The 23,398-nt window shown below is 53.1% G+C and overlaps 6 protein-coding genes across 6 annotated transcripts; 2 read left to right on the top strand and 4 right to left on the bottom strand.

The window, feature by feature from the left end:
- Positions 1-338: 338 nt before the first annotated feature.
- AYL99_09243 (hypothetical protein) lies at positions 339-1,375 on the top strand (the record flags this gene model as incomplete). Its single annotated transcript, XM_018840750.1, has 2 exons — positions 339-699; positions 762-1,375. The coding sequence occupies 2 exons, from the start codon at positions 339-341 to the stop codon at positions 1,373-1,375; spliced, it is 975 nt and encodes a 324-aa protein (XP_018689431.1).
- Positions 1,376-2,554: 1,179 nt separating this feature from the next.
- Positions 2,555-4,849, bottom strand: AYL99_09242 (hypothetical protein; the record flags this gene model as incomplete). Its single annotated transcript, XM_018840749.1, has 1 exon — positions 2,555-4,849. The coding sequence occupies one exon, from the start codon at positions 4,847-4,849 to the stop codon at positions 2,555-2,557; it is 2,295 nt and encodes a 764-aa protein (XP_018689430.1).
- A 1,758-nt stretch (positions 4,850-6,607) lies between these two features.
- Positions 6,608-8,453, bottom strand: AYL99_09241 (hypothetical protein; the record flags this gene model as incomplete). Its single annotated transcript, XM_018840748.1, has 3 exons — positions 6,608-6,808; positions 6,952-8,109; positions 8,169-8,453. The coding sequence occupies 3 exons, from the start codon at positions 8,451-8,453 to the stop codon at positions 6,608-6,610; spliced, it is 1,644 nt and encodes a 547-aa protein (XP_018689429.1).
- A 2,250-nt stretch (positions 8,454-10,703) lies between these two features.
- Positions 10,704-12,449, bottom strand: AYL99_09240 (hypothetical protein; the record flags this gene model as incomplete). Its single annotated transcript, XM_018840747.1, has 2 exons — positions 10,704-11,194; positions 11,261-12,449. The coding sequence occupies 2 exons, from the start codon at positions 12,447-12,449 to the stop codon at positions 10,704-10,706; spliced, it is 1,680 nt and encodes a 559-aa protein (XP_018689428.1).
- A 920-nt stretch (positions 12,450-13,369) lies between these two features.
- Positions 13,370-19,539, top strand: AYL99_09239 (hypothetical protein; the record flags this gene model as incomplete). Its single annotated transcript, XM_018840746.1, has 8 exons — positions 13,370-15,350; positions 15,401-15,613; positions 15,671-16,487; positions 17,291-17,331; positions 17,385-18,411; positions 18,464-18,869; positions 18,928-19,090; positions 19,181-19,539. 8 exons carry the CDS (start codon positions 13,370-13,372, stop codon positions 19,537-19,539), a joined length of 5,007 nt encoding a protein of 1,668 aa, XP_018689427.1.
- Positions 19,540-20,048: 509 nt separating this feature from the next.
- Positions 20,049-23,121, bottom strand: AYL99_09238 (hypothetical protein; the record flags this gene model as incomplete). Its single annotated transcript, XM_018840745.1, has 5 exons — positions 20,049-21,084; positions 21,143-21,219; positions 21,280-22,592; positions 22,646-22,851; positions 22,946-23,121. 5 exons carry the CDS (start codon positions 23,119-23,121, stop codon positions 20,049-20,051), a joined length of 2,808 nt encoding a protein of 935 aa, XP_018689426.1.
- Between the last annotated feature and the right edge of the window lie 277 nt (positions 23,122-23,398).

The raw sequence follows: 23,398 nt of genomic DNA, 5'->3' as shown, positions 1-23,398 counted from the left end.
GTCTGTCTGTCTGTCTCTCTCCTCTCACTCTCACACACTCACGACGGAAGTGTTGGCGTTGCGCCCTGGGAGCTCAGCTGCATCTTTTTGGCTCATTCCTTTTTTTTGGTTTCCTTGTCCCCGAGCTGGTCTGTGTTCTCATAAGCACTCACTCTCAGAGCCGACCTTGCTCCTCCTCAGGTGATCTGTCGAGTCGAGCAGCTCACCAGCCCTCCGCTTCGGACCCTTCGAGAATCGTATTGGCACTCTTCTCAAAAGAGCGCTCAGAGAACTCGGGGTTTTGCTAGAAACTTGCTTGAGCAGGTGGCTACATCACTCGAAAATCTCTCGTCGTCAGCATGTCCGCCAAAAGCGTCAAAGGTGAAGGCGGCAAGAAGCCGGCCAGCGCCGCCACCAACCTGATCGCCGGCGGCGGCGCAGGCATGATGGAAGCTTTGGTGTGCCACCCCCTCGACACGATCAAAGTGCGAATGCAACTGTCCAGACGAGGGAGGACCCCAGGGACGAAGAAACGGGGGTTTTTAATGACCGGGAGGGACATCGTCAAGCGGGAAACGGTCTTTGGTCTATATAAGGGTTTAGGCGCCGTTCTCACGGGTATCGTCCCTAAGATGGCCATCCGGTTCACCTCGTACGAGTGGTACAAGCAGCTACTGGCCGATTCAGACGGCAAAGTGAGCTCGCGCGCGACATTCCTAGGTATGCTCCCGTCCACTCGCAGGCAACGGCGCTCGGAACATGGACTAACGCAACATCCACAGCTGGATTGGCGGCCGGGGTCACGGAAGCAGTCGCGGTGGTGACGCCCATGGAGGTGGTCAAGATCCGCATGCAGGCCCAATACCACAGTCTCTCCGACCCGCTCGATGTTCCCAAATACCGAAGCGCGCCTCACGCCCTCATGACCGTCATCCGCGAAGAAGGCATCGGCGCCCTCTACCGCGGCGTCTCCCTCACTGCGCTGCGCCAAGGCACGAACCAAGCCGTCAACTTCACCGTCTACACTGAATTGAAAGAGATGTTGCAAAGGTGGCAGCCAGAATACGACAACAAGAACCTGCCCGGCTATCAGACCACCGTCATCGGGCTGATATCTGGCGCCATGGGTCCCTTCTCCAACGCTCCGATCGACACGATCAAGACCCGACTGCAAAAGACCCCGGCGGAGCCCGGGCAGACGGCCCTATCACGAATCATGAAGATATCCAACGACATGTTCAAGCAGGAAGGCCCCAAGGCGTTCTACAAGGGCATCACGCCCCGAGTGATGCGTGTGGCCCCGGGACAAGCGGTGACATTTACCGTCTACGAATACTTGAAGGGCGCTCTCGAACGAAGTAATCTCTTGTTTGTGGGAGGCAAGTACGAGGAATGATCTCGCTGCGCGGGTCGTTGAGTTTGGACATATGTCGAAATGCCATCCATCGTTGTTGTTGTTGCATCTTCCTGGAGCAGGAGGTTTAAGGATAAAAAGCAGGGGGGCGAGGAGAATCCATTTGACTGGCGCCCACAGGACCATTTTTTCCCCTAATGTACATAGTTGATGTGAGATGCGAATGTTTATCTATTTTTTTGCAGCCAGAAAGCATATCTGCATCATTCTTGCCTGCGCTTCTCGCCGTGTCCAGCGTTTCCCCGTCTCCATTCTCCAGCCGAGGACATATGCAGTTCAGCATCTCGCGACAGTCTGGAGAGGGCTCGAGGGCTAGTCCTGATATTCGGGAGCGGAACGCGTGGTCTGAGGGTTCACCCGGCCTCGAACGGGCTTTGACAAGAGTCAAGAGGGGAGAGAGAGCTTGAGCGAATTGGTTGGGAGAGGCAGGCTGGCAGGGTTGAGAAACTCGTCTGGAGAGACGCAGTGCTGTGCTGTGCTGTGCCTTAGAAGTTAGTGACACGAGCGAGATCACCAGCTGATCTATTCCATCAAGAAAGAAGCGGTACCACTCAGTCAGCGTCAAAAGTGAGCTGCTCGTGGTTGAGTAGAATGGATGGATGAGTTCTGAGAAAAGGTGCTTTGCTCGCGTCGCCGCATCTGGAGCTGCAGCTTCTGGCGTCTCGGAATTTAGTTATTCCGTTACCGACCTTTACTGCGGAACAAACACAAATGTGTGTATCATTCAAACTTTCAATTCGTATGCTCTGCAATACTGTAAGACTCTTGAGCTCACGCTCCTTCACTAGCGTATCTAGCCCTTCTCGGGCAATTCGGAATAGCCCAGATGGACTACGAACTGCACGAGAAGATCGATGTCCGAAAAGCTCAGACTTGTTCCCCCGTCTGGAGAGATATTCGATTTGATTGAGAATGCAGCGAAGGGCTGGTAACCTTATCTCGTCCCCCTAAGTATAGAAAATTTCCTTTCCTTGTATATTGCCAATCTCCTCGCGAAGACGAATCCTGGGAGTGATTCGCAAGGTAGGAAAGCACAGAGGTGAGATATGACTGCTCCGGACCTTTCAAAGGGGGCCCAGATACCTGGAGCAGGTTCCAAGGGACGATTCTAACCCATCTATTTCTTAATATGCCAAACGAAACGCCACCATGGGGACAGGATCACGAGCTAACGACCACCTCCTTCTCCCCCTCGCTCTCTGCTCTGGACAAGAACTCTCGAATGACATTCTCTGTCAGCTTCGCCACGTTGTTCTGGTAGTCGTCCCAGCCTAGCGAGCAGTACCAGTTGATGCTGCCGACCGAGAACACAGCACCGCCCGCGTGCGTCTCGTAGTAGACAATGTCGGAGCGGATCTCGTCCGTCTGCGTGCCCAACGTCTTGGTGATCGGGAACATGGTGATTTCCGGCACGATGCCGAACGCGTCCGGGTGGCCCGTGCTGGTGGCGACGACGACCCCGTTCGTGGGACTGCCGCACGCGAGGTCGAACGAGTCGATTTCGTCGCCGCTGGCCCCGCCCCCGAGGCCAAACTCGCCAATGAGCTCCTCGGGAGAGATGTCCTTGAACATCCATTCGAAGTCGGGGGCGAAGCTCTTCTCGGTGCGTTTGAACGGGACACCAGGACCGACTCCCTCGGCGCAGAAGGATATGCCAAAAAGCCCATGCGAAGATCGGCCACGGCTCTTCCACAACCCTCCCTGGGTTCCATTGAGACTCATGATCCTCTCAGGACCGGGCAAGGTATACGTGCGGACGCCCTGATCTCCGCGGCGGACCTCCAGGCGCCAGGGCCGAGCGGTGTCCAGGGCAGAAACCCAATAGAAGCCGTTGCCGCCGAGATACATAATGTTACCGCCTCGACGGGCAAAGTTTTCGTACGCATTGTACGATTCCACCGTGGGGTATTCGGGGTGAGACCCGGTGATGACGGTGTGGTAGGGAGCCAACGCCGCAGCCCCGTGGAAATGCAGGTCATGGTCCGTCACAATATCGTACGGGATCTTCTGCCGTTCCAGGAACCCAATCATCATGGAATCGGCGCTGAGCTCGCGAGGCCGTTCAAACGCCCACATGACGTATCCCGGCCTGAGGTTCAAAATCGGCCGCTTCGCAGACGAGAAGACCGTGCCGGAGTCGTCGTTGTGGACGTCGTAGTTCGACAAGCCCACGTCGCGACGCCGCGTGAGACGGTTGAAGTCTTCTGTCCGTCGGATGGCTGAATGGTCGAAGCCTGGTCCGGCGTCGATCGAGCTCGAGCGGTTCGGATCCGAAATCTGCTCGTTGGCGTACGCGAGGTATGTGAACGTCGAAAGCACCAGCGCCACCTTGGCACCGGTGGCCGCCGTCGTTTGCGGCGTCGAGCGGACGATGAAAGTGATCATGTCAGAGGTCTTGCCGTTGGTCGAGATGACTTCCACCGAATAGATGCCTGACCGCGCGTCCGGCGGGATCTTGATGGTGAAGTCGGTCTCCCACAGCGCGTCATCGAGGTCGTCTTCGTGGAAGTGGATCGCGCCATACCCGTACTTCGCTTTGGTCCAGTCCGACTCGCCTCCGTTCCAGTCGTGGCCGGTGACGGCGCGCGTGGGCGCGTTGACCAGGATGCCGTGGAAGTTGTTGCCTGAGACGTCGAGGATGCTGTCTTCCGAGATGTTGCGGGAGAAGTCGTATCTCGCGATGACTTGCTTGGCGGCGCCTTTGAGGATGGAAATCGTCGGGCTGTCGATGCGGCCGTTGAAAAAGTGTGTCGCCCGGGGGAAGACAGAGGTTGGGCTGTCCGCGTAGGTCGCGGCAAACAGGAGGTCGTCGGAAAATGGCGTGGAGGCGGCGACGACTGGAGCCGCGAACGTGGTCTGTATTGTCGCCGCAGGAGGGGCCTTCTCCATGATATACACCACCGGCTCAAGCGTAATGGTGCATTCGGCTCCCTTGATCACGATAAGCAGCTTGATCCAGCGTCGTCGTGCTGGGCTGAATCCCGTGTGGACAGTTTCCACACTGGCTTCCGTCCCGATCCAGGCCTCAACAAGGCCAGTCTCGTTGATCAGCACCGCGAGGCCGGTCTTCGTCTCGGCATTCAGGTTCGAAATGATGGCCTGCTTGTGACCCGCCTTGGAGGGCAGATGGGCTTGAAAATAGAGTGCCACCTCCACGCCGTCCACGGCCGACGGCAGACTCAGCCGCTTGACGATGGCATACGAGCCCGGGCGGGCGTATTGAAACCGTCCCGGCGCCACGCCCGTGGGGATTTGCGTGATTGCTTCCAGGTGTTTCACGGGCGAGTGCTCTTCCTGCACGCCCTGGACCACCCGCACGGTGCGGTACGAGTATTCGGGCTCCGTGCAGGACACCTTGATGGCGACGTCGTCTCCGGGACTGGCGATCCAGGGCTCGGCATATCCGGTGATTTCTGGGGGGTAGTCCTGGGGAGGAGTGTCGATTGTGCCGCTCATGTTGACTGATCGAGCCACAAGACACTATTGACCGCAGTGGCTGCTTTTTCCTATCGAGTGTTTCTATCGAGTGGTTTGAACGGAACTTCTTTCCTCGGCGATGTATGTTGTCCCCGATGACTCGTTTACAATGCTCTGCTCGTGTGGATGTTGTTGTTGCTGTTGTTGTCGTCTACTCCGACGGAGAAGGTTGCCAAAGATATCTATCTATCTATCGCCTTTGATCAAGAAGCGACAACAACTATCTCGCTCAGACAGCAGTCACGATCATTTGTACTGTGCCCCGTCAGTCAGTCAACGATAGGAATAACGATTCGATGCTTTTCATTCACCTTCTTCTTTCTCCATTCACCAGCCGTCTTTCCGGGCCGCACAGAAGCGCTTGAGGCATGGAGCATTCGACGAACTTTTCCTGCACGAGTGATTGCCAGGCCAGGCGCGCTGATCAGCGAGCGGTATCGTATCTCGGAGAGCCAGACAGAGCGTGCATGCCCCAAACCTTATTGGCGCGAATTCAAATCGAGGATCTGCTGTTGGCCAGCGACCGGGAAGGAGACCGGGCGCGGATTGCGCTCGGGACTGGCGGTGATATCCACCACCAACATGTGTGCGGGGGTCCAGCATAATGCTACATACAATATTACGATTATGGAGAGTATGGCCCGAATAGGTAACCGAGTTCATATCACATCACACTCACGGGCGGAGGGCCATTCATTATCTATCACTGATTGGCGTTGGGATTGGGCCCATCCCTGGTTGGTATTCTGGCGTCGTCGTACTGTAAGTACTACCGCTACCATTACCACCACCTAGTACCTGCTTCGTACTGACTCGACGAGACCTGATATCAGTCAGGCTCAACTCAAGGTAGGTAGGCTACGGAAGATCCACTCATCCACTCACTCATTCACTCGATCACTTGCATTGGGACTATTTCCGAGCCGCACACGTCTAGTTCCCGCTGTGGTGATGCGTTATTAGTGTTGGACTGGGACAGATAAGGACAGTTGCTCTCGTGCGGAGTCTGTGTTGGTGTTGGTTTGTGTGTGTCTGTGCCGCATATCAGGGCGCCATCAAACGTATGTATGTACTACTCACCCCTGCATGTATTTCTATTTCCCAACCAGGCAACAGAGAGAAAGAGCCTTGGCCCCTTGGCCCCTTGGCCCTTTGGAGGAGGAGCAGGACTCTGTTATCGTCGTGGTTTTCGGCAGACGTCCCATGGGGACTCTGAAGGCGGAAGATGGTGCGTGAGTAGGATGCTGATACTACATACTGCCCCTTTCCTTCCGCAGTATTCGAGACCCGGTCGGTATTCCTGGTGTGGTTGGGATATGGATGGATCAGTCAGCCGAAGTGATGGGCATGGTCTACCATAGAGTAAACCTCTACTACGCGGTCGATCCCTCTGTTCAGGTGTTAGATACGAGACTCACTCACTTCGTGTATTTTCTATACGAACGTTGTTGGCTGAAGAAAGTATTGTATTGTGCTTCAGCGACCAATTTCTGGGCTGGAGGCGTGGTTTCTTTCCTGGTGGCTTTTCTACCTCGACCTCTACCTCTACATCCTGGAGACCTTTACCTCACAGTCCTAACCTACCTACCTACCTACCTCGCTCCCCCCACTATATACTGGCAGTAGAGCACCATCTCGCCCATCTAACCTGCACTCTTGAGCTTGCCTGCCTCGATCCATGCCACAACCTCGTCGACCTCGAGCCCGTGAACCGTGGGGCTTGGCTTTGGCTGGATCCTAATGCGCCGTGACGATCAAGGTGTCGACGTATTCCCAGTACTTCTTCGCGGACAGACGCCTCAGCTTCTTGCCCCAGACCGTCATGAACAGGAAGCTGAAGTTGCAAAACAGACACAGGAAGGCCACGGCCACAAAGCAGTTCTGCGTGCCCGTGTTCTCCAGCCACGGTGTAATTCCGTAGTTCATCCCGAAGCCCATCTGTTTGTGACAAGTCAGTCAGTCAGTCAGTGACGTGCTATTTCTCTTGAGAAACAGGTCTTCGAATCGTGTTCTGGGTGCTGAAGACGCAGGCAGGTAGGTCGCGTGGTCGGAAAGGTGAAAAGAGAAGAGAGAAAACTTACCGTGTTGCGAATGACGATGACCAGCACGACAGTCTCGCCGGCAATCTCCTTGAAGCAGTCGACGTCGTATGCCAGGGACGTGCTCCCGCCACTCACAATGCCAAAACTCGTCATACCCAGCCCGATGATCAGGCCCATGAAGTGAATCTGATGTGCCGCGCCCACGCCCCAGAGGATGATTCCGGCGGCCGCGAGAGTCCCAGAAAAGGTCAGCAGCCACAGACGGTGCTCTGGCTCGCGGATGCCCCTGTTCCGCCGGGCGACGCGGATGGCGATCTCGTCACCCGCCCAGCCCGCCCACCACCAGGCCACGCAGCACCCGATGAGCAACGACAGGTAGGAAATGCCCACAGCGCGGGCGGAGAAGTTGTACGGCGCGGCGTTCAGGATCAGGGCCATGGTGGCGTTCTGCACGTTGTACCAGCACAGCGACGCTCCGTAGAGGAATCCCGCCCAGTCGACGTTGGGGAAGTAGAAGAACATCCACAGCGGCCGGACCATCATGATGAACATCTGCTTGACCGACGGCCGGTCCCTGTCGAGACGGAACAGCTGCAGCTTCTGCCAGTAGGTGCGTTGGCGGGGGACGACGCGGTGCATGGACTCGGCGATCGGGGAGACGGGCTCCTCCTGGAGCGGTGCGCTCTTGGAGACGGCGTCGGTCTTTTCGCCCAAGGTCGTTTCCACGCCAGGAGAGGAGGTCACCTCGGCGGCCCCCTCGTCGATGCCTTCGATGGTGTGGCGGAAGTACATGGTCTCTTCCATGCCGAAGTAGATGATCACGGTGCATACGCCGAGGATGATGGTGCCGAACCAGATGGCGGCCTCCCAGCCCATGGAGTAGGTGACGAAGCCAGCCAGAAAGGGCGCCAGGGCATTGGAGCCGAACACCAGCAGCGTGTAGATGCCCATGTAATTGCCGCGTTCGTGGGCGAAGAACAAGTCAGAAACGGAGATCTCGCCCAGCGACTCCACCGGCGCGACGATGAGGCCCAACAGGCTACGGTGAGCCCACCATATGCTCGTGGAGGTCGTGTAGACCGTCCAGATCATTGGGCCGATGGCCAACAGACTGCTCAGGATGTAGACGCCTCGTCGTCCGTACGTGAGTGCCACCGGCTGCCAGAAAAGGCATCCCCAGCCTGCGAACAGGAATTGCTGGAGAGTGGTAAGAATGGACAATTGCAGCAAGATAGGAGGACTCTGGACAAGCTTACCAAGCCAGTCCCGGTATTGATATCCGCGATGGAGATGCCGGTCGCCTCGCCGATATTGGTCAAGATGGAATACTGCACCGTGGTTGACATGCCGATACCCAGGATGTAGATGTACGCCATGGTGATGGCCCACAGCTTCCTTTTCTTGGTCCAGTTCAACGGGTCTTCCGGGTCTGAGCTGGGGCGTGGGTTGAGCACGATGTCCTTCTTGCCCGAGTGTTCGGCCGCCTCGGTGTCGACGAGGTGGATGGTCCCAGGGACCACATTGCGATTCGCGTCTGCCATCGCTCTAGGGAAGCTTGCCTTCGCCCTGCTGGAGAATGTGGGATGGAAGAAGATTGTCTGTCAAGAAGCCACTCGAATAGTAGTGTCTTCCCTTGATCGGTCTTGTTTGCAACTCCTGGGATTGGATAGACATATATTCGTCGCTCGGGACGGTGAGCGAGCCACGAGGCTAAGCACCTATCTCTTTCTTCCTCTCTCTCTACCTCGAGTTGTCGAGCCGTGCCGCGTGGTCGGAAACCCATCCGTCCCGTCCTTGTGTTCCTCAGTGCCCGCAAGCCTGCACAAATATCGTCAAATGCCCCATAACTATCGGGACCAGCAACAATCAAAAGTTCAAATGGGCCCAATGAACTCACAGAGGTATCTCAACCATCCTTCCCAGACGGGCAATCCGATAGCAACAGTAGACCCTGTGACCCAATGACGATGCCTATCAACATGCTGGATCGGACAAGCCCACGGGTCTGGTGCGTGTCGATCATCGCCGCACTTGCGTCGCATGCATATCGCAACGGGGGTCACAAATTACCTGAACAGGCATGAGAGATAGACAGATACAGCAGGGGTGGGTTGATTGGTTGGTGGTAATCTTCGAGAGGTAGGTGTCTTTCCAGCGTGTATGATTGCAATCTGCGACGCTAGGTTGCTACATATCTCATCTATAGGCCTCCGTGTCGGCAAGATACCTATCAGGGCCGGCCCCTGACATGCATGTGGACCGATAAACAATGTCAAGACCGACTGACTAGCTTGCATCCCCCTGCTGCACAGCTGGGGGCAGCGATCGTTTCCAAAAGGGTCGGACGGAGTTGCCCTGTGGACGGCCATTCATTATCTAAGCCAACTGAGCGAGAATGTCGAGGACGACGCTGGCATCCGCTCGCTGAACAGTGTCAGTTTCCTTTCTTCGTTGTGTTGTTGTCAGTCATGTCTATGGGAAAATGTGAAGAGGGTACTCAGTACTCCGTACGCTGACAACAATGGCGGTAGGTCAAGACGGAGACCAAGCCGGACAAAGGCAGGCCTCGTAGATCGTCAAAAGGACCGGATGTCACTCCCGGAACTTTCCCCGCCGGCTCAAGCCCCCCCGGTCTTTTCAGCCTCGCGGAGGAATACACAGTACAAGTAAGAAGTCCTCCAGCTGAACAATCGACTTGTTGTCGCCACCCTGGTAACTGGGATCTTGATACATTGTGAAGTGTTAGACCTTTTACACCCGTTCGATCACTTCTCCATCTACTTACAATATGCTGCAACTTCGCAGGTGGCTGTTAGGCTCCTGACGCCCGTCTATTCTCGATCCTTCACCTCGTATTTCAGCTGACCAGCACCAAGGTAATGCAGATATTCGGACCCCAGACGACTATAGTCCACAAAAAGATAGTCTTCAGGTGCTTGGCTACAAAGAACTGGGATAGTCGTGCCGTCGTCTCCAAATCTACCTCCTTTTTTCACCATCGGAATATTCCGAATGAGATTTACTCGTGTTCCGCTTGTCCCATCATCGAAGCACATCCAGCGTAGATTAACGAGGCAGCGCTGGAGCACCTGCAAGCCGTTGTTTCTACCTGAGACAGTCCTCTGCAGCTCAATGAAGGACGCAAGGATTAGAGTCAGGCCTCAGTCTTCGACCGGATCATTTCTTGCCTTTATCCTGTCTCCTAACCACGCGACAGATGGCTTTGGATCAAGAGCTGAAGAGACATTTAGGATGAGCCTGAGACTTGCCAGTGTCCCGTAGCTCAGAAGGAGCAGGGAGGGAAGTTTGATACCTTGGTTCCTCGGCTTAAGCTCTCACGTGGGAAGTGTGATGCCTTGTGAATGTGTCGCTTCAAAGTTGTGGCTAGCATCACTCTGTGCACGGAAGCTCCTTGTTCCATTGGCACGGCGGGAGTTTACCAGGCTCAAGGCACGGAGGAGGTATCAAACGAGGGCTAAATTACAAAAGCCAGCGCCAATGAGGTCGCCGATAATCTGGATCGTCGCTCAAACTGCAGCTGTGCGCACGGGTAGGGTGTGTAAAGTGGCGGGTGGGTAAATAGCAAGCAGCGGTCAGAGTAAGTTGGCTGGAGATGGGGAAGATAGTTGTAGACGGTCGCGCTGTGAGCGAACTAGGCAGGACTGGTTTAGTGAATCATCCCCGCGGCCCTATATATATATATATAGGTGATGGTGTGCAGAGTCTGCTTACAACTTCGGAGCTGGGAGTCGATTACAGAACCCAGTGGCCGCAATTGTCCTCTGCCCGGTCTAAATCTTGGTTTCGTAAACATCCGACTCCACAACCTTCTGGTTCGTGGGATAGCCAAATTGCTCCTCCTTTTCCTTGCCCGACGTCTCTTCCAAAAGCGCGACTCCAAGCTTGGCAGCCTCGTCGCTGGTGAAGGTGCCATAATAGTCAACGTCATCATACTCACCAAGACCCTTGGGTGGGAAGACCTTGTTGAGGCCGAGGTACAACGTGAAGCTGATGGTCAGCCCCAATGGAAAGGCGAGGTAAAACATGTCCGTGCAAGCCTTTGGCACGCTCACTGAGGGATTGACGTTCGCGATAAACCCCGGCAGCTGCGGCGCCCAGCCACAGACCCACGCCACGAATGCGCGCGGGTTGCAACCGTGGAAGTAATAGTAGATGCCTGACGGGGAGGGCCTGTATAGGTCCGATAACTTTACCCGGCGATCGCGGACTAGAAAGTAATCGCAAATCTGGATGCCACACATGGGTCCGAGGAAGACGGAGTCTGTCATGGGCATAGATTAGCTAGTTGTTCAAACACTGAAAGACAACTCAAAGGAAATAAACATACAGGCGCCCATAACGCTGATAAAAGTCCCAGCCGAGGCAAGCAGCTCCCATGGGCACATGGCAATAGACAGGATGAGTGCCAGATAGGATCCTCGCCTGATGTTGAAATACTTTGGCAACAAACCAGCCATGTCCATTCCAGCAGAAAAGGCGTTGTCGATGGTGTTGATTGCAAGCTGGCAGACCACGAGGCCACAGCCCCCAAAGAAGGCGGCAGCCCGAGACTTAGCATTGTAGTCATCATCGAGCCAGCGGAGGAGGAGATCAGGTGGATTCCAGTAAGCTTGGCCGTAGAGTTTGATGGATGCTGAGCTTGTGAGACATCCAAACAGCGGCAGGATTGTGCCCAAGGTCAAGATGGAGAACCACTGGCCGAAAATCTGGTCACCTGGTCGGCGAGCGAAGCGAGAGTAGTCGGTTTGATTGGTGAGTCCCACTGCAATACCCCCAATAACTGTCGTTATACCCTGCACAATTGCCCAGCCTAATTCACTGCCAGATTGTGCTGCGGCGGGTGCTGACAACAATGGACCGCCACCCTTGGCAGTGGACAGGACGTATATCATCATCGAGATGAGTGTGGTGACGGAGATCAAGTTCATGACGAACAGTAGCCGTCGGGTCTTCTCTGGGGGGATGTAGAGCATGGGTATCGTAATGATGTTGTAGACTATCCAACCAGTCAATGATTTTGTCGTGGTATTTGCTGATGCAGGCAGGGTGTTATGCATGTGCTGGAAGCCGGAGAATATAGAGGAGAGAACTGCAGTGACACAGAGACCCCCGGTCCAGGACTGTACACAGAACCAGGTGAGACTCAGAACAATCCGCTGGATGATAATGAGGTAGGATCCCCAGACACCCCAGATGCCACGCGACATGACTGGGAACCCAATATGCCAGGTTGCGCCGATCATTCCATTACATATTGCCACTCCAGCTATGATAATCTTGCCGATGATAACTGCAATCATAGTCTGCCAGACGGACAAGCCGACTGCAATGAGGGATGCTCCGAGTTGCCAGTTACTTAGGGCAATCTGATTGATGGCCCAGAATGAGAGGTATGCCCATGTGTCCCAAAGGCGCCGTGATGGAGGGAGCGGTCGAATGTCATCGTTGATCCAGATGGAGGATTCGCCCTGAAGCTGCAGGTGGAACGAACGTGGTCTCAAATTCGGCATCTTCATCGTGGAGAACTGGGGAGTGGAACGTAATGCAAGTTGCAGAAGAAAGTGGTGTTCGGAGGAAGGTAGGTCAAATTTTCGCGGATTCTCTGAGAGATGTATATAGCGACCTCGTCCGCTGGCTGTTGGACACTTTGTGCGACTAGCCCCTCATTAGAAGCAAATCCGTTATCGTTCGTCCGAGAGGCACCGTAAGTCGAAGATAGGGAACTCTCTTGAGCATCGCTTGTCCATGTAAAGTAAATGTAGTTTTGATATCGAATGTCTTGAGAAGCAGTCTAGATTCAAGTCAGCGCCCAGACGCCACCCGCGGCCAGAGCAAGTATCAGACTCTCGAGAATACGATATGTATTAACTGGATAGTGGCCACACCCGTTAACAAGCAGCGTGCCAAACCCACGCGAATGTATCCTGAATTAGGTTTTGTGGGGCGGCGATCGCTGTCACCTATCTTGAGGAGTAGTGGACCAATGAGGAAGTATCAAAGACTGCGGACATTGGCGACATGCCTATCTGAACCTATCAGTGGACGTGCTTGCCGTAATCGAACTAGTCAGGTCGCAAACAGATAGGCCAATGCTTTCACGGATCAACCTTTTTGCTTCGGATAGTTCTGTAGATGGGGTTTGGGTGCCGGAAGTTGTATTCTAGACTCGGCGGGCCTGCCTCGAACTCCATCTGCACGAGGTCAGGTACCGAACAGCAAGGGGTTTTTTAGTCAGGAATATGACACAGTCGTAGGTGACTTTGACTGTCGGGCCTACATATCTGATCCCAAAACTCGCTGCCGGCCACATGCGTGGTCGATCTCCTTGATATAGACGAGACAGATTTTGCGAGCTGTCTTCTACGACAAATCGTACACGGCACCACTCTCGATTCCTCGAAAGTAATCGTTTTTCGCGGGCTGATCTCGCATTGAAATGGGTTCGATTCGGGCAAAGCGAGCTCTGAGGATTGGTGTCGATGTTGGAGGCACAAATACGGATGCTGTGCTTCTCGACTTGGATGCGGTTCATCAGCCCAATCGTGGAGTACTGGCCTGGCATAAGACACCAACAACAAGTCCCGATGTGACTGACGGCATCGAGACGGCCGTAAGTAACGTACTGAAACAAGCCGGAGATCGAATTTCAGATATTTCCTGCCTCATTGTTGGAACCACACACTTCTTGAATGCGGTTATTGAGCGCGATGTACATCGACTGTCGAAAGTCGCTGTAATTCGGCTGTCCAAAAGTTTTACCAAAGACATTCCTCCCTTCTCGGACTTTCCCCCTGTACTGGCTGACCTCCTGCATGGCTACCACGGCTATGTTGACGGAGGTCTTCACATCGACGGCGCTCAGGAAGCTCCGATCAACGTGGAGCAAGTCTTGAAACAGTGTGAGGAGATTGAGAGGCTCGGGATCAAAGCCATTGTGATCTCTGGAATTTTCTCCCCGATCGATCAGCATTTTCACCAGGAGAGCCGGGTTCGCGACATAATACAAAAGCGACTGGGCAATGTCGACGTTGTTTGCTCATCTGAAGTCTCGAATATCGGATTGTTGGAAAGAGAAAACGCTTCCATATTGAATGCATCTATCCTGAGATTTGCGAGACGCACAATTCGGGGCTTTCGTAATGCCATGAAGCGGTTAAACCTCGACTGTACCCTATTCATTTCGCAGAACGATGGTACAGTCCTCGACTCTGTCTCGGCCGCAAAACTGCCGATAAAGACATTTTCATCAGGTCCCACAAATTCCATGCGAGGGGCGGCTTATCTTGGTCTTGGACAACTGGGATTACAGGGCGAGGAACGTACATCGACAATTGTAATCGACGTTGGCGGTACGACGACAGATTGCGGCGTTCTTCTACCATCAGGATTTCCTCGCGCAGCATCGGCCTATGTCAGTGTCGCGGGGGTGACGATGAACTTCCCCATGCCTCATCTCGAGTCAATTGGCCTCGGAGGAGGGTCGATAATACGCGAACGGGGAATCGACGTCTCCATCGGGCCAGATTCGGTTGGATACCAGCTGACCACTAGATCGAGGGTATTTGGCGGTGACACTTGTACAGCTACCGATGTGGCAGTTGCTGGGGGTCTTGCTGTTGGAGATCCAGCATTGGTTAGCGATATTCAGCCCGAAATGATACAGCGCGTACGGGCCCGGACGAAGAAAATGCTTGAGCGTGTCATCGACCGGTTGAAGCTTACTCCAGCACCACTGCCAGTTCTTTTGGTCGGCGGAGGCTCTGTTATCTGTCCACTAGAACTCGAAGGAGTATCTCAAGTCGTGGTGCCAAAGTTTCATTCTGTCGCGAACGCCGTCGGGGCTGCGATTTCGAGAGTTTGTGGCTCGGTGGATGCTATATACAGCATCACAGATATGTCTTTATCTGAAGTCATGGAGGACGCAAAGGCTCAAGCTATTGCAAAAGCAATGAAAGGAGGTGCCGATCCAAGTACTGTGACGGTCGTTGAAATAGACACCTTGCCGATTCCGTATGTTTCTGGACAAATTCGCGTTCTGGTCAAAGCGGTTGGGGATCTCTCTCTGGACTATGTTGCCGACAGCAAAACAGTGGCTGAAGAGGAAGATGAGCCAAATGAAGTTCTTGTCCACCCAGTCAAAGGCCTCTCATTATCTTCGAAAGAAGAGATTACCAAAGGCAAGTTCGACTTTGACGCATATCGACCGTTGGTCAGACGGAACGCAGACACGGGTGTCCACGAGTGGATTGTTTCGGAAACCGACATCGAGTGGCTTAGTGTGGGATGTTACATCCTCGGGTGTGCTGGTGGTGGTTCACCCAAAGCCGAATTCCTCAAACTGCGCGATCAAATCCGAGGAGGCAATACGATTCGCATTATCGATAGCTCTTCCTTGAAGGAGGATGCTCTCATTTACTGTGAGTCCGATAGAACACATCGTTGCTGCTGATGCGCTGACAAACAACAGGGGGTGGTATGATGGGATCGCCTGCAGTGTCGATTGAGCGATTGAACTCTTCGGAATGTATAACTGCTGTGGCAGACCTGATGGAATACCTAGGTCACAAATCATTCGATGCTGTCATGGGCCTGGAGATTGGAGGAGCCAACGGTTTAGAGCCTTTGCTCATTGGCTCTTCCCACGCGTTCGATCGACCAGTGATCGATGCAGACTGGATGGGTGCGTCTCCCATCTTTGCCTCTCAGAAATATCGATGAGTTGCTAACACGATATCAGGCCGAGCATATCCGACGTACTGGCAAACAACAATCGCGGTCTATGAAAGTGGACAGCTGACACCGTGCGCAATTGCTTCGGGTGACGGTAAAACGATCATCATGACGAAGTCGCCTGACGATGAAATAGTTGACCGCGCCTTACGAGCCTCTTGCTCGGAGATGGGATCTAGAGTGGGCATGGCAGCCAGGCCCACGACGACTGACCGTGTGAGATCTTATGGAGTCATCAACACTCTTTCGCTCTCCTGGCGAATTGGTAGGACCGTGGCCCGTGCCCAACAGGAGAGCACCATTCATACCGTTGCGGAACAGATTATAGACGAAGTTGGGGGTCCTACCACAGCAAAGATCCTTTTCCGGGGGAAGATAGTGGCAGTCGAACGAAGGGTTTTCAAAGGACATTCTTATGGGGAGATAACCATAGCCCAAACGGACGAAGACGAAGAGGAACAGACTCATGAGAGAGCGGCAGTCGCTGAAGGAGGCGTGGTCAAGATCCCGTTCAAGAACGAAAATATATATGCAAAGCATATCGCCGACGACGGAACCGAGACGTACCTGGCAACGGTGCCCGATCTAATCTCAGTTCTTGACACCCAGTCTGGATGCGCCCTCGGCGTTCCTGAGTTTCGATACGGGTTGCTAGTTACGGTACTTGGAATTACCTGCTCGCCACGATGGTCAGACACGAAAAGGGGTTTGGAGTATGGTGGACCAGAAGCATTCGGATACAGCATAGATTATCATCCTTTGGGCGTGTTTGTTGAACCGAAGAGCGTTGTTCTCGAATACGCAGAGGCGATGACAGGTGCAGCGTGAGAAGACTTGAAAGAGAGACAGAGGCATCTGAGATATTGTCTGGTCGCGTCCTGTTAAGACAGATACCCAGGAGCATATTAGGACACCATCACCTATCAGTGCTCGCAAGAAAGTGCGAGGGCTCGTTTCCAACTCAAAAGTTTGAATTCTTCAACGGAGCCAGCTTCAAATAATCAGGGCACAGCTGCAGCCATATGCACCGGACCAAGTCGTCTAGATGTTAAAAGCCTAAGTAGCCGGCAGCTTCTCAGCTTGACGAAAGGCCATAAAAGATGCTGTGTGTTGGACATGTTGATGTCAAGGGAGGCACAATTAAGCGTAAGCCCTAATCCCCTTCAAACGACCTGCCAAGACTTAGCGCAATCACGTGGATGCTATCAGCTGCAGTAGCCCTTTTCCGATATGCCGAGGACGCTGGCGACAACCATTTGCCAGTCCAGGCTCTTTATCGACTCCCCCCTCCGTATCGCATTCCATATCCACAGACACGACATATCGATCAAATGTATCTATGGGAAACTAGAGCTCTTGGAGCACTCCTCCATGCTCTATAGTGATGCAGAACAGCTCCCTGGGCGGGAAATGATAGCTTATCGTGTTTGCGACAATGTGGCCGGCAACACCCATACCGCCCTCAATGCCATCGGTGACATTTAGTGAGACCTCTGCTGTACAAAGGCCGGAGCCGATATACTACACGCCGCGTAGAAAACAAGCGTCTGTTAACCTCAAGACCTAATCTTCTTGTTTGCACAAGATCGACTCTTCTGAGCTTTGAAGTACTGACAGCTAATGGCAGATGCTCGCGGTGTCACACGAAAAGAATAAAATGCCTCGGCGGTATGCGCGAGTCAATCGAAGCTTGATGCATCTGAGACTAACCTGGTGGCTAGGGGTTCCGTGCAGGAACTGTACATTATCCGATTCGCCGTGTATCTTTCCGCCCCCTCGCAAATCAAGATATTCCGTGAGCCAGCAAGGACCTGTCTCGCCTTCGAACAGCCTCAAGGAGGAAAATTCGACACCATCAACTGCGGCTAATGGAGGCTCGATACCGGCGACATCAAAGACCGGTAGCTATAGACGTTCCGAGAAGGATTTCAGCTCACGTCGATCGGATCAAGGCAAACGAGCTTCGAGGCAGACATATCGTGCGAATCCTTCCTGTCGCACGTTTGTGGAGCAATTCATTGCCTGGGCTGCGGTGCAGAAGCTCCAGCTTGATCCATTCGACGAGGCCTCCTTCAATCCTTCATGGGCTTCCCTAGGGCACTTAGATCCTGGCTTGATGAACCCAGGCTTGGAGATATCTATTGACACCGAAGTATCCCGTTCCTCGGACCGATCCGATGCCAGCCGACCAGTGAAGATTCGTATGCCGCCCTACAACCACAGCATACATCTAATTCAATGCGTTGAATTCGCAATTGGCCACGACCAGCACTATTTCCGACGACAGCACATTCGCGCCAGGGTAACACAAATGTATCAGCACCCGGAATCCCCTCGAAGCAAAGATCGAGGTTGGCTATGCTTTTGGCTTGCAGTACTTGCAGTCGGGGAGCTACACAACAGCAATGGATGCAGCAGTGCTGACAATGGCCTGGCGTTAGGCCGGGCATCCCCCGACAAAGAAGCTCCTGGAGCCGATTATTATTACCAATCCGTTGCATTTCTTCAGCAGGTGGCCGAGAATCCTGACGTACTGTACATTGAGACCTTGTGCCTGCTTGCGGTCTACGCGTTTTCGATGGACAAAATTAACACGGCCTACATGTACAATGGCCTCGGTTTACGTGCGGCGCTTTCACTCGGCTTGCACCGAAGCCCGCTGGATGTGCCGCTAGAAGGCTCTGATCTCCGTATAGCTGAAAGCGAACATCAGAGGCGGGTATTCTGGACCGTGTATTATCAAGATCTGTATGTTGTTAGCACGTTAACCTCTGCCAGAGCGAGCTGACCTTTTGCTTAGACTTACTTCCTCCACCACAGGTAGGCCGTGGGGGATCCTGGACGATGAGATTACGATTGAATACGCAGACTCCAGTCGTATCTCTGGCGAATCAGTGATGGAGTTCTTTGACTCTGAAGAGTCCAATGCACACCTTGAACTCATGCGCCTGAGAGGTCAGGCTTATTCTTCGTTATACGGCTACGCAGGCACCGCGATCAACCCCTATTCACATATCTCGCTGTTCGATTTTGACATGGGCAATCCTTTATCACAACAACACCTGGATAAGATGGACGAATTCCACCAAGGCTTGATCGCCTGGCAGCAGGAGCTCCCGGAGAAGTTGAAGCTCGCCAGGAGTTTCGAAGGGTTGGGACTGTTCCCGAGCCGAGTGACCGCGAATTTGCATCTCATCTATCATCAAGTCAGCTCGCTCTCTCCCCCACGCAGACTTTTTAGTCATTCCTACTGACTGAGACTAGACCATCCTTGTGCTTCTCCGGCCCATCTTGGTCAACATCCACAATGACCGCTTCGACGCGCGGACGAAGGACCATTTCGACACGAACGACGCCTATCCTGGGTCAAAACCGATGCTCCGAGCATTTTACAGCGCCATCCTGGACTCTGCGCGAGAGACAGCAGGTATATTAGAGTGGTTACAGTACCAAGGGGCACTATGTGAGAACCCCAGTTTTCCAAATCTGGGAAAATGCTAAATGGATTTATGTGCAGCCACTTATTCCTATTTCGATGCTAGCTACGCCTTCACTGCTGCCATCGGACTCCACCTTGCCAGGACCATGCAGTCATTTGCGTATCCCAACCAGGACGCTCTGCACTTCACAGACGACGACCTGTCTGCCCTCAGTACCACGGTCGGCATCCTCCGCCAGCAGAGCTTGGCAGGCAATGTACCCGCGAAACATTTCGACAGACAGCTGCGGCTGCTGGAGAGCAATATGCAAGCCCTGCAGACCTCTCTGGACAACCGTGTGAATCTGGGTGATCTCAATTTTGATCTCGATTACCTCGACCCAGGCCTACCTTCGTTATCGGATAGTGTTGGCGCGCGTCTACGGGGAGAACTATAGTCGACGCCCTTACATCGCAACTTTGCACCATCGGCACGGAAACTTCTCTACGGTGTGGTTCGCAGCCTTTATATCAGGGAGTGACACTGTGCAACCGATATGCTTGGAACTGATCCGCCATTCCTCTACTGAAGTGCGGAAGCTAAAACTGGGCACTGACGATCCTGTTTCTATCTAGAAGGTGTATTAAGAGAATATTACTCATGGCTCATAAAAGCGGGTTCCTTCAACAATCGCAGATGAGTGAGCGGCGAGCATCCTCTCCGAACACATATCCGTTTCCAGCTTGACCACCTCACAGGCGACCCAGATGCGCGAGGAAAACAACCTGAATCGTACCTTGGGTTTCATCCTATGCTCGACGTGGTAACCCGGAGGCGTTGCCTGTTACAACTCCGAGCTGTCCATCTGCTGAGAACGAGGGACATGGTTTTTTTGGTCGCTGCTCACGAAAACTCGGAAGCAGGTCAGTTGGACGTGGTATAGCTTTCCTCTCTCCCACAGAACCGTCAGCTGTCTTGAACCCACGATTTCGTGCCCTCGTCGTATCGAAAGCCACTTTTTGCGAGAGCCCACTCCCATTGTGACCACAGTCCTTCTGCTGTGGCGTAGTCACTGGGGGATAACCCTGCATTGTCGAGCGAGTTGGGGCAGCATCCCGCTTTTAACAAGGCAAGGAGCTTGAGCCGGATCCGCGCCTTAGACAAGTATAGTCGAGGTTCTGGATCGTCGGCTTCTGGCATGTTGAAGTCGTCAACATCTATACGCTCGCAGTAGCAGTAGTGTTGTAACGGAGCCCAGCCATCAAAATTAATCTGTAGCTGGGCTCTATTACCGCACCAGGGACAAGTTTCTCGAAGCCCCGACGGGTCATCAGAGACAGAGGAAACCTCTTCGTTATCACAGGTAGCAGACTCCCTGCCAGACTCTTCGCCAGGTTGGCTATCACTGTCCTCCGAGGACACCACTTCTTGCATGGTGCTTTCAGTGTCCCGGACACCAAAAGCCCTATTTCTGGAGCAGTTTGCTGTGTTAATATGGCGTTCAGCGCTCAATCGGCAAATGAAGCTGTAATTCCTTTTAAGACTCTCAGAAAACCAGAGGCACAAATGAAGAGCGCCTCGGCCGTGGCCATCAACGGCATATATATTTGCGCCTTCAGCAATCAGGAGTTCCATTGCTGTCAGAGATCGTACCCCATGCGTGAAGGCTGCATATAGCTGAGGCGTTTGTCCAGTGTCATTCCGAACTTCTTTGTCATATCCAAGACGAAGCATGGCCTTGATCGTGCCTGTGAGCCGGGATCTGGTGAAACTGCCCTGGCATGCATGGGTGTAAAAAAATAGTGGTGTCGGTGCGCTTTGGTTCAAAGGTATAGATTCTCCAGGAACACATCCGCTCTCGATCGCAAGCCTTGTCATGGAACGACAATGATCAATATCGGCGACACGCTCCCATATGGAGGCCTCAGCACAGTCGAGGTGGACCGCCTCTTGAACATGTGAATACCAGATCGTATCAATAATGTTGCATGTTCGGCCACCACTAGCAACTCGGGTTAGTTCATTGAATGGTAAAAGGCACTGGGAATGGGTGCCCGTACAATTCACATTGCTCTGTGCTCGCCCCCCCTTCCATGAGCAACCGAAAGACCCCTGAGCAACCTGAGAGCATTGCATACTATCGCCGGTATTAGGACTAGTGAAACGGAATATTCAAAAAAAAAAAGGTCATACTTACCGAGAGGAGTGAGACACCGCATGGATCGACGTCCCGCGGAGAGGCCTTCTTTTCTCCTATCAGCCTTCTCACACCCTCTAGATTGTTCTCCTTGACAAAAGTGATGATTTCGGAGCTCTCTGGAACCACATTGAATGTTCGAATTGATGTGTAGAGTGGAGGCTGCTGAGATCTCCTACAAATTGGGGGGATATTAATGTAGATGCCATTTATTGCGTAATTTCTGACCTCTGGGATAACGCAAATAGAGATAGAATTCGCAGTACTGTCTTTATCGCTGCCCGAGATCTCCTTGGACATTCGACGCAATTGTAATTGAAGAAATCCGCCGGTCGTACACCAAGTTTGGACATCACAGTAGGCAATGAGCGTGCCCCCATTCGACGCAGTCTGAGCCTGATATTCTGAAATCTGCTGATTGTTTTCATTCCTCTGTGGCGTGGATAATTCGAAATTCGTGGAGGATGACTGGCGAGCTGCCCTTTGCTGTTGGATCATCTTTATCGAAGCCTGGTATGACCAAAGCGCAATACCATCTACCTTAGCGAGCAGGCGCTCACTTCTTATCACGTCCGTCAGGTTCGATCGGAAACTGCCATGCGATCTCATATGGTGTTCTAGGAACACATTTTCTTGGAGACTATGGAGCAGCTTCCTCAACATCTGGACTGCAGGTATGGTGTCCTCAGGATTCATGCCGTAAAATATGATTTCATCCGAGAGAGATATCGACTCCAGGTCATGTTTTGGGGAGGGTTGGCGGTCATCGGATAAAATAGTTGGACTCAATCCAATTGGTAAGGAAAAGGGTGAAGTGATTTGGGAACTGGGAACAGGGGTTGGCAGCGTCGGACATAATGCTGGCTTTTCTGAGCTGTCTCCGAAAACTGCCATGGCAGAGTCGTGGGAAGAGTCGAGCGGGCCGTCGACGTTATTATCAAGTAGTTTGAGGAAAGAAGAAAATTCAATATCATTGCGAGTCGTGGAAGCGAACGATGCAGGAGCGCGAATAGTCAACTCCCCTTCATGGTAGTTAGTCTGCGCAAAATCGAGGCTCCATTGGAGATCGTTTTCGAAATGTTGGAAAAATAGCGGGTCTGCCTCAAACGTGGTAATTGCAGTACCTTCTTCACCAGCTGCGAAGGTCGGTGATTTCTCAAGGAAGTGATTGCCGGAAGGGGTAAGGTTACTCGAACCAGAGAAGATGTTGTCGATTCCAGAGTTTTGAACGATAAATTCACTCAGAACTGGACTGGGAAGTGGACTCCGACGTGGTGTGTTCGGGCTGAAGACCTCAATGTACGAAGGGAGCGCTATCGATGTTGAATCAGTGCCGGGTGGCGAGGATAGGAGAAAGAAGTCTCACCAGGGTTGGACAAGGGTGGAATCTTCCATCGCTTTTCTGCGCGCTGCATTTTTGCTTGATCCACAATGTGCCCATGATATATGAACTCTGTCGACTTGCCGCCTTCTTCACGTTTTCTCTTGATTGTCAACATATTTTCCATGTCTATGCTGCTAACTTTCTTTTTGATGCACCATTTCATCAGAATATGTTTGAGCTGCTTCTCACTTTCTAGGGGTAAGTACGCATTCGTTGAGACGACAGTGCCAGGTTTGCAGCAAGATTGAGTACTAGAGGGTCAATTGTGTTCCCAGTACTTACGTGACGAGAAATCCACCTTGAGCCAGTTTCTCAATCACTTCTTTTCTCGAATGAGCTTGCTCCAGGTAGAGCTTCTCAATCTCAGGGCGCAAGGCTCTCCACTCTCTGTCTTTGATGCGACGTGCTCGAGGGGTTGGAGGTTGGCTCACTTCACAGGTTCGAGACTGTTCAGCCATTCTGGACAATATCCGCAGACCATCGAAGCCTGAGAATGATTAAAGAACGTAATGCGCTTTTCGATGCCAGAGGTGCGACATTGATGAGGAACAGAACAAATCTCCTCGTCAGGCTGAGAAGGATCGATCGATGAAGTGAAATAGATGCACTGGCCAACTTGGTACATAATGAGGGCCAATCAGAGGCTAAGGACAAGATGGTACATAGGAGAGGGACCAATCAGAGATCAGGCTCCACCAAAGCGGCCCAGCACAGTGGCACGTGAAAGGGATTCGT

Source organism: Fonsecaea erecta (assembly GCF_001651985.1).
Source record: "Fonsecaea erecta strain CBS 125763 chromosome Unknown Scaff9, whole genome shotgun sequence".
Lineage (NCBI taxonomy): Eukaryota > Fungi > Ascomycota > Eurotiomycetes > Chaetothyriales > Herpotrichiellaceae > Fonsecaea > Fonsecaea erecta.
Note: the sequence above shows the minus strand (reverse complement) of the source record. Positions and strands in the feature narration are given on the sequence as shown.